The following is a 13,084-nucleotide window of genomic DNA, read 5'->3' on the forward strand; positions in this document are numbered from 1 at the left end:
CAATGTGCTCATTGACGACCAAAGTAGCTAGCAACCATAGAATCCTCACCGTCGGATGATGAATCGTCCGATGAACATATGAAGTTGTTGTAAAACAATATCATCCGAGTTGTCCACCATGGTACCTTGCGGGGAAATGCCTGAACAACTTGCGGACGACAACGAAGGTGGTCATGGTCGAGTCGTGGCCGATGCAAGGCAACGCCCTCTGCCCATACTGGCAATAGGCATGTCGAAGCACGTACCCTCCGGCAGTGATGGTGGAGGTATGCAGTGCCGACGACTCTGGGTAGGCTTGCCTTGTAGTGCTCCCGATAGTGGCGAGGAGCGGCTGCAAACGCCGACTAATGTGGGCATCACTGGATGCGATGGCGGTGGGGCCGTCGGTGGACGACGGGGCCTGGGGTAGTGGTGAAGCGGCCGGAACTGTGGTGGTGGCGTGGGCGACGAGGCCAGGGTGGTGTGTGTGAAGGGGGAGGGGGAAGAATTACCGTTGTGCCATAGACGGGCAGGCCAAGGAAGGACATGAGGAGGGCAACACGGGCGTCTGCTGCGTGTCTGCGCCGACATCCGTCCTCGTTTTGCGTCGCTGCGTTGAGTCGCGTTTTCTGTCCGCTTGGACCCAAACGGACGCGGGCGAACGAATGCGCCGTCGCGTTGGAGTTGGCCTTAGGATTCAGTCACGTATTATTTACACCAAGATTTACACTAGGATACAATCACTTTTTTCAGGGAATACCATCATGACTTTATTAATTTAAGCCGCACTTACATTGTATCAACAACGACAAAATAAAACTAGGGGGATTATGTGCCCAAACACAACTATCAAAATTACATTCATGGGCAAGTGTATGCGCCACCCGGTTTGCTTCCCTTGGACAATATGTAAACAAAACTCTATCGAAAGAGTTAGCATGAATACGAATGTCCTCAAAGATCGGAGCAGCAAATGTCTGCAGAGAACCCTTCGTCCTGAAGAGTATCAACAACTCCTGCAGAGTCATACTGGATGACCAGTTTCTGACAGCCTAGTGGATTTGTAAAATGAATTTCATGCAGAACTGTTTGGGCAAGCTGTGGCTGCATCTATCGCAAAAGGAATAACCAGAGTCATACTGGATGGCCAGTTTCTGACAGCCTAGTGGACTTGCAAAATGAAACTCATGCAGAACTGCTTGGGCAAGCTGTGGCTGCATCTATCACAAAAGGGGATTGAGCTTCGGTGCCTTAAAGGCACCTACCTTTTGGTCTATGACAGGTGGGCCAGCCACCTGTTAGGCCCATCTGTCATAGGCCCAAAGGCAGGTGCCTTAAGGCACCGAAGCAGCGTCGCACAAAAGGAATAACCTGGGAGCTCGCGGTACCCCAAAAAAGTTATAGGTCTACTGTAAACAAATTTGCGGGACACGGCTTTATCTATAAATCCTCAAATTCCCCTGTTAGATTCCTTTGAATCAAAGGAGCCCTAAAACTGCTAAAACTACACATTCAAATAAAATAGATTTTGTGTTGATTGTCAATCGTTCTAGCTAAAACGGCAGAACCTACAAATTCAATCTGCCCTACCAGAGCTGCCGTCTACAGAAAACAAAATCCTTTTCAAACAGCTCTGCGAAATATATTACTTCCCAAATTAGAAGTAAAAAACTGCAGCTAGAAGAACACGACTCAGAAAAGTAAACAGACAAGGAGAGGTGCATAAACACACAGGCCACAACAACAGTTTTCATCATCCAGGCGAGCCAGACCATCGGGTACCACTTGGCAATTCAGAGTACATCACTTCAACCACTCTAGCTAAACCTGAGCTAGTTTACAAAAGTCAAAGTTCAACCATCCAGACCTAAGCATGGTACGGTTCCCACAACACACAACTTGATTTCGGCCCTCAAAAGAATTTCGGTTAACATCCATACACCACGGAGACACCCGTTGCGGATTCTTCATTGCCTGATCAGCTGCATGCCTGCATGTATGCTTAAGATTAAGAACCAATTCAGAAATTTAGATCATTAAGAAAGGCGAGCGATCAGGAAGAGGTGTGGTTCAAAGATTTGCCCTCGGGTTACCTGTGTAGCTGAGGTTCACTTGGAGGCTTTTATGTTAGCGAGGGCGGTAAGGGCCTCCGCGATCTTGCCTTCATTGATCGACCTAGTGGCCTGTGCAAAGAAATTTGGATTTTGCAGGACTGAGCTCCTGTTCCTGGTAATATATAAAATGGCATATATCCCAAATGTCAGCAAAAGACACTGACCTTGAGAGACGGTATGAGTGCATAAACCTCTTCAATGGTCTCAGGCCCAATGTTCGCTATCATGCATATCTGTTACAGGTACAACAAGCCATTTCATGTTGAGATGAGGGAAATGAGATACAAGAAGGTGAGAGGAAAAGAAGGGTGACGAACCTCGCCATCATTAACACCATAGTCTTTAAGGGGTCTGCAGCTATGAGTCAAGGAAATTAACTACAAAGTGGTTGCTTGGCAAAACAATTTAATTGCGTAACCACATGCAATCTCCAATACTAGCTCTTTATCAAAACAAAGGATACTCCAGGATTTCTTTCACCAACTTCGCAGAGGTGAAGTGATTTCCTTCTTTTGCATATTGAAAGGCCTTGTCGAACGACCTGCCGGTGCAAGAAGAAAAGAGTAAACATGAAGGCACACAAGCTAACAGACTAGAACACCACATAAACAATTATTAGCGGAACATAACAGAATTAAAACAACAGATGTTCCTTACTCGGGAATTTTTATCTTTGGATCCTCTGATAAGATAGCCATATGTCCCTGAATTTTCTGCAACATTTCTGCTGCTTCACAGTTCGTTAACAATATAGAATTTGGAGACATATCTGCAACCAATTGTTATGCGGGAATCAGCTTGCCTATTTTTCGTTTAGACAGAAGGGACGTTTGAAAATCATAATATAAGATGTTTGCCCGTTTCAAATGATGTAAAACTAACAATCTCATTATACAGAACTTCTCAAGTAAAGAGCCTACTGAAATTCCATAAACTACCATTAAGGTTACTATGAAAAAAAATAAGCTTCTAGAAAAATAGAGGATATTTCAATGGAAGGAACTGACCAAGCTGAAGCTTTAGTTCTGCATCAGACATTGCAGGCTTTGCATTTGATGCGGAGCCCTTCCCACCCTTCCCAGCAGTAAATGCCTTCCCTCCTTTGCTACCTTCTCGTATGAGAACATAATACATGAAAGAAAGATATAAGACACAGAAAGGCAATCGATTGTATAACTAGAACTTTTAGTTTTATCAGCAATGTATAGCAAAAGTACAAAATGATGCATACATACCATTAGAAAAGGATGAAGCCTTTCCACCAGTTTTTAGGCTATCAGATGAAGCTTTCCCATTTGACTTGGAGTGTGTGGGGGGAGCCTCTTCTTCCGAAAAATCTAAATACAGGCAGTGATATATGAGGTTCTTGTATATTTTCAACTATATATCAATATATTATTCACATCGACTTATTCAGTTTCATTCAACAATCCAGTAAATTTTAGTGCTTATTTATGTACTGTGATCAGATATCCTGCCCTATCAAATACTGCAGCAGTTACAATGTAAGCAGCTCAATGATTACCATTTGTTATGCACAGCCATATATTGGTGAAACAAAACAATAGTGTCTTGCCTTCAACTACAAACGATATGGAGTGTCCTTTCACACTCAATGTAATTGTAAATAAAATCAACTATGAACAGATAGTCAACGAATCATCTGCAAATAAAATCAAAGGGGAACCACAAACATGGTATATAATTCTCTTTCGACATTTTTTCTGTAGTACTTAATTAATCCTATGAAGGTTGCCAAGATAAGTACTTGGCGAGCATAGAAGGTTGTGGGACTCTTCTAGTCAAATGATTCTTTACTGGAACAAAAAAGCATCATTTCATGTTTTCAAACATAAATGTTTACCCCCTTCTTGCTAAAGATGCCCTAAGCCCTAGGGTAGCAGGGTACAACCGTATAAATGAAATTTTCTGACAGTGATAAATAAAACACAATGGATGCTGATCATGTCAGACAGATAGCTCGTAACGTGCTGGCAGACACAAGTGATATTCTTATAACAAAAGCAAATACCAAAGGATTTTCTCATGGAGCAGAGCCGTGATAAGTGTAGTAAAACTAGATTTAAATAAATTGTTGCCCGGAAAATGTTTAAGGACGAGATTGAGCAATATTATTACCATCAAAATCAGAATCAGAATCAGAAACAAGAACAACTTCATTAGAATTGTTCTGCCATCCGTTCGGTGCTCCTGTAAGAATAAACCAGTTAAGAAATCTGTCAAACTCTAAACTTGCCTTCGAAAGCTCAACTGACACAAAATTCATTTTGATAAAGCTGTAAAATCATCAGTCATCATATAGCAGGATCACACAACTGAACAACAAAAAAAACGTAACATAAAAGTCTTAGATTAAAAAAAATTCCCTGTCAGACACAAATACTTTTATTATGTTCGGGTTTGGCACCTGAGGCACTGCGGGGGTTGTCGCTCTGGTTTGGCATGGCAAAGGATATTACTGGGCGGGGCATGGGATGTCGAATATCCTGCGCATTCTGAAGGTAGTGGCCGTGCCAGGCGGCGCGGGGTTGGCGCTCAGGTTCAGGTTTGTGTTTGGGTTCAGTGTGTGGATGGAGTTGTCTGAGCTGGGCATGGGAGATTGGCGATCCTGCAGGAGGCTCAAGGCAGCTCTGAGGTTAACACTCAGGTTCAGGTTTCGCATGTAGGAGTAGACTGAGCAGGGTATGAGGCATCGGAGATCCTGCGGGTAGTGAAGGTAGCCGCCGCCCAAGGCGGCGCTAGGGTTTGCATTCAGGTTTGGAATGGGGAAGGAGATGGCTGGGCAGGGCATAGGAGGATGAAGATTCGGCATGTGGTGGAGGTAGGGGACGTCGTGAAAGAGGTGACCGAGGGGTGGGAGTTAGGGCCGAAAGGCGGCGGCGGGCCGGTAGCGGCAGTGAACATGGGTGCTGCGGTAGGCGCAGGGTTAGGAGGCGACCCGAAGAGAATACCCATGTCGAAGGGAGGATCGGGGTTCTTAGTGTTCGGATTAGGGTTAAGGTTTCTGGCTGGAGACGCCATGGGAGGTGGCGGTGGAGTAGATCTAGAGAAGAGGGGAAGAGGAGGAAAGTTGGAGGTGGGATGGAGCGGAAATGAAGGTCAATAACTCAAGATATAGGCGGTGGTTGTTTTGTTGCTGTTGTGCCCCGCAATTTCACTTTATTTTGACTTAAAGCCTCTCAGTTCCAAACAAGTTGCGGTACACTAGAGTTGAAACCCATAAATCTCGAAACCAAGTCATGGCTCTTCCACGTGGATAGCTAACTTCCACGCACCCATGCCCTTGGCTAGTTCTTTCGTGATACTGCTGCTAAATGTTGCTATTTTAAATTAATTCCAAAGATACCCAGTACAATATGCATGTACATCACTCCACTCCACACATTTCAACAAGACAACAAGGTTGTAGTGTGTGTTTCTAAGATGCTGCGAAATAGAAAACCTATTGCTAGTGAACATCGAAGCATATTGGTGAGGCACGAAGACTCATTGGCGAAGTTAAAGCCAATCCTCCGTTGGCCAAGTGAGTAGTGCTCGGACCACTTCAAATATGCAAGGGATAAATCATCATGCTCTCCAAAGTAGTATATTCTTGAGAGAGAGAATTTACGGCCTGTCGTAAGCCGTTCTAACACAGGTATGAAAAACGCCAACTATCACATAACCACGAGCATATCACACATGTGATATTTCAGAATAGGCATATACCTCGGTTTCTAGTTTAGTTCTATATTTGATCCAAGGATTTTCTTTTACCAAAATAGGAAGGTTGGATTAACTACGGGGCTGCTTGCTTCATAGCCACGCCTTGCCACACTTTGCCACATATCAAGTTAGGCAAGTTTGACCAAGTTAGGTGGGTGTTTGGTTCTAGCCACACCTAAGGCAAGATTCTTTTGTTCAAAATAAGTCCACATGTCATACACACAAAAAGTGTGGCGAAATTCACTTGGACAATCCAAAGTGAGACTAAGAATTTGAGCACCTAAGCTAAGGCAAGTGTGGCAGAAGTAGTGTGGTAAAATTGGTCACCAACTAAATATGCCCTACATTAACAGGCGATCTTCCTCTGCAAAGCAGAATTAAAACACACACACACACCAAGATGCTCAAGCATGGAATTTGAATACACAGACCAAGCTTATGTGCTTAACTGCACCAAAATCAACAAAACTTCTTCCAAGGCATGCAAGACATATCAACAGATACTCTCTCTTGTTGAAAGGAAGGACCATTCGTTAGACTAAAACCCTTAGGAATCGCTAAATTTAGCCATGCACTTGTCCATAAACACAAATGATCCATTTAGTGCTACCTTATTCACAGGCAAACAGACCCAAAACCTAATAGGCTGCTAGTGATTCCACAATGCCCAGCAACGTTTAATGCATTCTCATTTTGAGCAAGCTGTGTCACGATCAACTCAATTATCTACTTCTCCAGTTTTCCTTCAGACACCAAATTATAAGAACCCACCCACATATGAGTGTGACACAACCAATAGCAAAATTGTTAAGATTAATTTGGTAACAAATATTAGCCAGATGTATTTCTACAAGCGCACATAAACAGATAATCCAATCCAGTTCCACAATCCAAAGGGCATTGTGCTAGGAAGAACTTTCTGAAGGACTGGAACCCTCCAAACGTCCTACAGTCGGAAGAAGCCCTGAACAAACAATTATGTTTCGTCGTGGATATATCACACACCCATAACAAAATCCGACCAAAACCACATAAGCAACCGAATCATCAGCCCTCGCAACGGTCACTTGGATCTAATCCTTCTCTAATAGCCAAGATTCGTATCATTCGATGCCCACCCGCCAGGGCACCCGTATCATTCGTGACAACAAAACCCTAGGCGTTCTGCAAACCCTAATCCTTAGCCATTCGCATCGGATAGACGCCGAAGAGCCCGACACCCACCGGGCTTTATCCGGTGAAGGTCGCGTTGGTCGAGGGTTGAAACATCGACGCAAAAAAAAAAGAATTACGGGGAAAGGGGGATAACGAAAGGGGGGTCACCTGACATGGACGGGGGGTACGACCCCTTCCCTCCCCTGTTCGCCATTGCGGCTGCCCGCGGGGGAGAAGGCGGTGGTGATCGGGAGGCGCCTGCCGGAGTCGGTCGCGTCGCCGCCGCCGCTCTCCACACTGACGCCGCAAGACTCACTGCTCGCTGTCGCTGGCGAGGAGACGGAGAGTGAGAGTGCGGGGAGCTCCTAATCCGCGCTTTAAGCGCCGGTTGGCGCTTCTGGCGCTCGCAAGCGACGGGGAAGCGGGCCGGCCCAAAAAAGGAGCGCGCACAACAGGAAAAATAAAATAAAGTTGGCACTTGTGAGGAGACTCGATCCAGCAACCTCCTGTCTCGTATTACAACACGCTAACCACTCAGCCACAACAACATATCCGGTAGGTTACATCACTTCTTTTCTTTACTAGGTTCTTCTTACCTTTTTCGTTTTTTCATTTTTCCTTTCTATTTTTTATTTTTTTCTTCCTCATATGATGAATTTTTCCAAACTCGTGAACTATTTTTCAAATCGATGAACTTTTCTAATTTTTGATTAGAAAAAGTTCATCGGATTTGAAAAAAGTTCACAAATTTGAAAAATAAATTCACCGGATTTGAAAAAAGTTCATGGGATTACAGAAACAGTTCATCACATATGCAAAATGTTCATCGATTCTGAAAAAAAAGGTTCATCAAACTTGAAAAAAGTTCATAAAAATGATAAAAAGTTCATCCATTTTTAGAAAAGTTCATTGAATTTCAAAATAGTTCACCGAAATTGAAAAGAGTTCATGGATTTTCAAAAAAAATGAAAAAAGTTCATCAAATTTGAAAAGTAGTTCATTGAATTGAATGAAAAAATAATCAGTTTTGAGAAAAAGTTCATCCAAATTGAAAAGAGTTCATGGATTTTCAAAAAAATTTAAAAAGAATTAGATAAAGTTCATCAAATTTGAAAAATAGTTCATTGAATTGAATGAAAAAAAATCAGTTTTGAGAAAAAGTTCATCAAATTTCAAAAAAGTTCATCGAAATTGAAAAGAGTTCATGGATTTTCAAAAAACATCAAAAGAATTAGAAAAGGTTCATCAAATTTGAAAAAAAGTTCATTGAATTGAACAAAAAAAAATCAGTTTTGAGAAAAAAACTCATCCGTTTTAAGAAAAGTTCACGAAATTGAAAGAAATCACCAAGCCAGGAAAAAAGAAACAGAAAAAAAATGAAAAACGAAGAAAGAAAAAAGGAAAAAGGAAAGAGGAAATAAGGAATAAGAAACGTCGGAAGAAAATATTAACATGTCGGGCGTGTTGGCGTGGTGGTTATTGCGGTGTGGTTCCATCTCTGTGGTCCCGTGTTCGATTTTCTTCACTTGCGCTGTTTTTGCTGCAGGAAAAGGGAGGTGAGATGGGCCGGCCCGCGAGTAAGCTGCTGCAGGCGCCGGTTAGCAAAAACAGTAGAAACCGGCGCCTGCAGCGCCAAATAGGAAATGCCGAGAGTGCGGCCTGCCTCTGCCCGGATGTATTCACGGGTTTATAAAGTTGGGCTGGGGAGTGGGGAGTGAGGGAGAGATGCTCTGGGCTCGGATCGATTATGGGCCCATGAGTCCGGCACGAGGGCCCATACATGAGATACAACCATTCTAAAAAAAACATAAGGTACAACCATGCTTGCTCGGATACACGACGGGCGGATCCGCAGTGCCTCTTCGGAGACCCATTCCCTCCTCCACCCCTTCCCTCTCATGAAGCTTGCCGGTGCAGTGATTTCCATAAAATTGCCCCGTCAAAACCACACAAAAAAACCACCACGACAACAAGAAAAAAAAGGCTCATACATATGGGCCATGGACTTACCGAAAGTTGGGGGCTCACCCGAGTCGGAGCAGGAGTGCAACTTGGGGCTGCACAGCCGGTCGCCGGCTTAGGGGATCTCTCTCATTGAAGAAGAAATCGAGGGAGAGAAGAGAGAGCGTGAGGATAAGAAAAACTAGATCATGATGGCGTGTGTTGCAGCGCCCTTCTATTTTGGCAATAAATTATGAATTTGAATAAATAAGTAGTGATGCAAAACATTAAAGTTAAATTTACACAAACCAACTCATATATTTGTAAGCTTTGAATGTGGGAAATTTAGTTGATTTGAAGTGAAGTACTACGGTAGTAGGGATGAACTGGTGCGTCGTTTCCGCCATGGGGTGGGCTAATCACGTGAAGGGGCAGCGATCCATCCCAATTTAGTGGCAGAAGCCTAAAATTGTTACCAGAGGAGCTGCCCAGCAGGGCTAGCGTTTATTAGTAGCGAACGAAGCGAGCCTAAATAAGATTAGAGCTGATCAGACCGCCGAAATTGCCCAAAATTGATGATCGGACGACTGGGGATGCTGATGGTCTGAGAGGGGTGGAAAAGTGCTCAGTTTTAATGTATCTAAAAATGTCCAGGCTATGGAGGAGAGAGGCGTGCGGTGACGTCTTGTGGGTCATGTGATACGTGGGTACGTGTTCTGATTAGAATTTCAATTAATTATTTACTAGCACACATGTTCTTGCGTTGCATTGAAATAAAATTTTGAGAAGTATATTTAAATTTCTTCCAACGGTGTTGGTTCATTACGCGGTCTTTAATCAGGCACGACACTTCGAATCCTCATGTTCAAATTTTCAGTTGAAGTCCTGTGACTAATGCCCCAATTTAATTCATGGATAATTTATTCCAACGGTGTTGGCTCATTGTGCCGGATCTTCATGCTCAAAATTTCGGTCTAAGACCCGCAATTAATGTCTTATTTTTATTCATGGGTAATTTCTTTCAATGGTTTTGGCTCATCATGCAGCCTTTAGTCGACAACGACACTTCGGATCCTCATGCTCAAAATTTCATTTTAGGTCCCGTAATTAATGCCCACAATTTAATATGTGGATAATTTCTTCCAACGGTGTTGGCTATTGTGCATCCTTTAATCGAGCACAATTTAATTCATGGATAATTTCTTCAAACGATGTTGGCTCATTGCGCAACTTATAATCGGGATATTTCCTCGAGGGATAAATCAGATTCATCCATTGTTTATCAATTCCAAGACGGCTTATTGATTGGTAAGTCGGAGAGATGTTTAAATTGGTGGGTTCGGAGTAAAAAATAAGATGGGACTATTAAATTGATGAACAAACATGAAAAGACATATAAATGTTTTCCATGTAGGGAAGAGTCCCTTGCTGGTCATACATCTTGATTCGATGATATAATATTCGCAGCCCTGCCCCTGCTTATGAATATCTAGAGAAGAACAATGTAAGAAAAATTGCCTCCTCCTCCAAGAAAAGCTAGGGTTCGTGCCTCTCGCCAGCTCCGCCGCAGGTTCGCCTCGTCTCCGGTGGCCCTAGGGCCATGGGGGGGGGGGGGTGGATCCTGGCAAGGGCCGGCGGGAGGGCTTCGTTGTTAGTCGTTCCTTCAAGATTTGTTAGGGTTTGTGTCCTACTCAGGAAGACGAGACGGCGGCGGCTCCCTGAAGATGGATAAAGGTCTCCCCGCCTAGTCCCCGTTCCGGTGGTGCGTCTAGCATCGTTGGTGGGCGTGTGAAGGTGTGTCTCCGGCGGATCTATCTTCGGTGGATTTGCTCGGATCTGGTTGTAGTTCATTTATGTTCGTGTGTCTTTAGGTTGGATCCTTTCGATCTACGTTATTCTTCATCAGCGACGGTTGCTGTCCTGGTGCGCTGGTCCTACGGAGTCTTGGCACGACGACTTCCCGACTGTCTACTACAACAAGTTGTGCCCGACTCCGGCGAGGGAGGGGTGATGACGGCGGCGCGCCTTCGGCTCGCTTCAATGATTGTAATCGTCGCTAGATGGTCTACGGATTTGGATGTAATTTTTATCATTTCTAGTGTTCGTTGTACTGCCATGATAGAAGATGAATAGATTGAAAGTTTTCTCGCAAAAAAAAACAATGTAAGAAAAATTACATACATTTTTGCACACAACAGGACGCTGTTGCAACTATCTCTCAAAACATTGGTTGGGCCAAAAGCGAAGCTTCATGGTCAGGTATACTGTAATACTGAGAAGGTATGGTGAGAAGTTGTGTTTGTTAAAGCATTTGCTAATTATACTGGTATATGGGGGGATGTAGCTCAGATGGTAGAGTGCTCGCTTAGCATGCGAGAGAGGTATGGGGATCGATACCCCACTTCTCCAATTTTTATTTTTGTTCTTCTGTAGATCTCAATATTGTTACTGTAAAAAACTGTCTTCACTTCACTTTTGCAAACTCCAAAATCTCCCCAAACATGTGCAAATTTCTTCTATACATAAAAGGAAAATCAAAAGCATGCGCACAATCTGTGATGCAAACTAAGGCGGTGCAAAAAAAAAATCACATGCCAAGAGTAAAATGTCACCATCATGATTTTGTTAACCAACCGTACTGTAGAAAAGGAAAGAGCAAAATGATACCCTGAGTCACAGTTGCAGCATTCCAGAAAGAAAGAAACAAAAACTCATCCATATGTTCTACTCTGCACCCAACCAAATTTATCCGGTCGATCAATCTCACCAATGCAAAAAAGATTAAAATAAAAACGTTCTCCTACACCCACTTCTCTAAAATTTTTTTCTGCAGATCTCAATATTGTACTGTAAAAAACTTCACTTTTGTCTTCTTCTTTTTTCGTGTGTACATGCGTGTACTTGGGTTTGTACTATATTAGATATAAATATGTATGCCGACAAGATAGCAATGCCGCGGTGCGGAAAACTCCTTTGGTGCACGGCGTCCAGTGATATGCATATCCTCACCAGTCGGTTGCATGTGGATCATCGTCTCGCATTAACTGTGCAATGTATAGGAGTGATGCGTTTGTTTTTCACCGGGCTGTATTGGCCGCGTAATCCAGCCGGTTTGGTCCTGGATCCTTCCGCATGCGCAGCAGATGTCCCGCGACCCAGCACCATGAGAGGCTGCAATTTAGAACAGGTTGCATATTGGACCAACCGGCCCCGAGCACAAGTTAGGCCACTGTAAAATTATGCCAGCTCGCTCGGCTGGATTGTTTGTCAGGTTTAGCAAAATAAGTCTTCAACGCACAATTAGTCGGCCATGTTGACATTTCTTTATAGATGTTAATCCAATAATTAGTTGTTAATCATTCCCGCTTTATTTATCTAATCAAGTGCGTTTAACCGAGGATCGCGTGCAGTGCTGTACGAGCCTCACAGACACATTCATGCAGCGTCAACCTGGTTTATGCTGACAGTTTTTATTTATTAAACTTAATATCTTCCAATATGAACCATTAGAGATTCTAATTGCCAAGACAAATCTCCCGGTACGTACCACTGTAACCATTTGTTTTGGTCAGACCAGCCAGCCCTTATCGTCTTAGCTCCACGCACAGGCAAAACATTTACTGTTCTTCTCCCCCTCCCCATCTTTCACCTACCAAAGTCGCTAACGGCGGCGGCGGAGATCAAACTCTCAAGTGTTTCCGACCGGCCCCTGTCGCCGTCACGGATTCTACCCTTGATCATAAACATCTATAAATCCATAATTACATAAAAGAATCCAAAGAAGATTCAAATACTGTTCATAGATAGACTTGATCATAAACCCATAATTTATCGGTCTCAACAAACACACCGCAAAAAGAAGATTATATCAAATAGTTCTCCATAAGAGAGGGGGACAACGTTGTATTGAGATTCAAAAAGAGAGAAGAAGCCATCTAGCTACTAACTATAGACTCGAAGGTCTGAAGTAAACTACTCACACTTCATCGGAGGGGCTATGATGCTGATGTAGAAGCCCTCCGTGATCGATGCCCCCTCCGGCGGAGCTCCAGAACAGGCCCCAAGATGGGATCTCGTGGATACAGAAATTTTATTACTCTCCACATAAACAAAATTCTTCTCATTCGGAATATTGGGAGTATCATAAGAGACTCGAATACTATAAATTG

General features: G+C 43.5%; 1 protein-coding gene across 1 annotated transcript; it reads right to left on the reverse strand.

Annotated features, from left to right (window-relative positions):
- Positions 1–1,714: 1,714 nt before the first annotated feature.
- On the reverse strand, positions 1,715–4,926 carry LOC125515873 (uncharacterized). Its single transcript, XM_087529694.1, has 11 exons — positions 4,574–4,926; positions 4,233–4,390; positions 3,554–3,582; positions 3,329–3,473; positions 3,101–3,202; positions 2,751–2,862; positions 2,557–2,634; positions 2,411–2,444; positions 2,258–2,326; positions 2,073–2,162; positions 1,715–1,969 (listed from the first exon to the last, which is right to left on the reverse strand). Exons 1-10 carry the CDS (start codon positions 4,924–4,926, stop codon positions 2,088–2,090), a joined length of 1,155 nt encoding a protein of 384 aa, XP_087385820.1. The 3' UTR covers positions 1,715–1,969; positions 2,073–2,087.
- Positions 4,927–13,084: the final 8,158 nt, after the last annotated feature.

The sequence above is a fragment of the Triticum urartu genome, chromosome 6A (assembly GCF_056163025.1).
Source record: "Triticum urartu cultivar PI428250 chromosome 6A, HENAU_Tu73, whole genome shotgun sequence".
In the NCBI taxonomy this organism is placed as follows: Eukaryota; Viridiplantae; Streptophyta; class Magnoliopsida; order Poales; family Poaceae; genus Triticum; species Triticum urartu.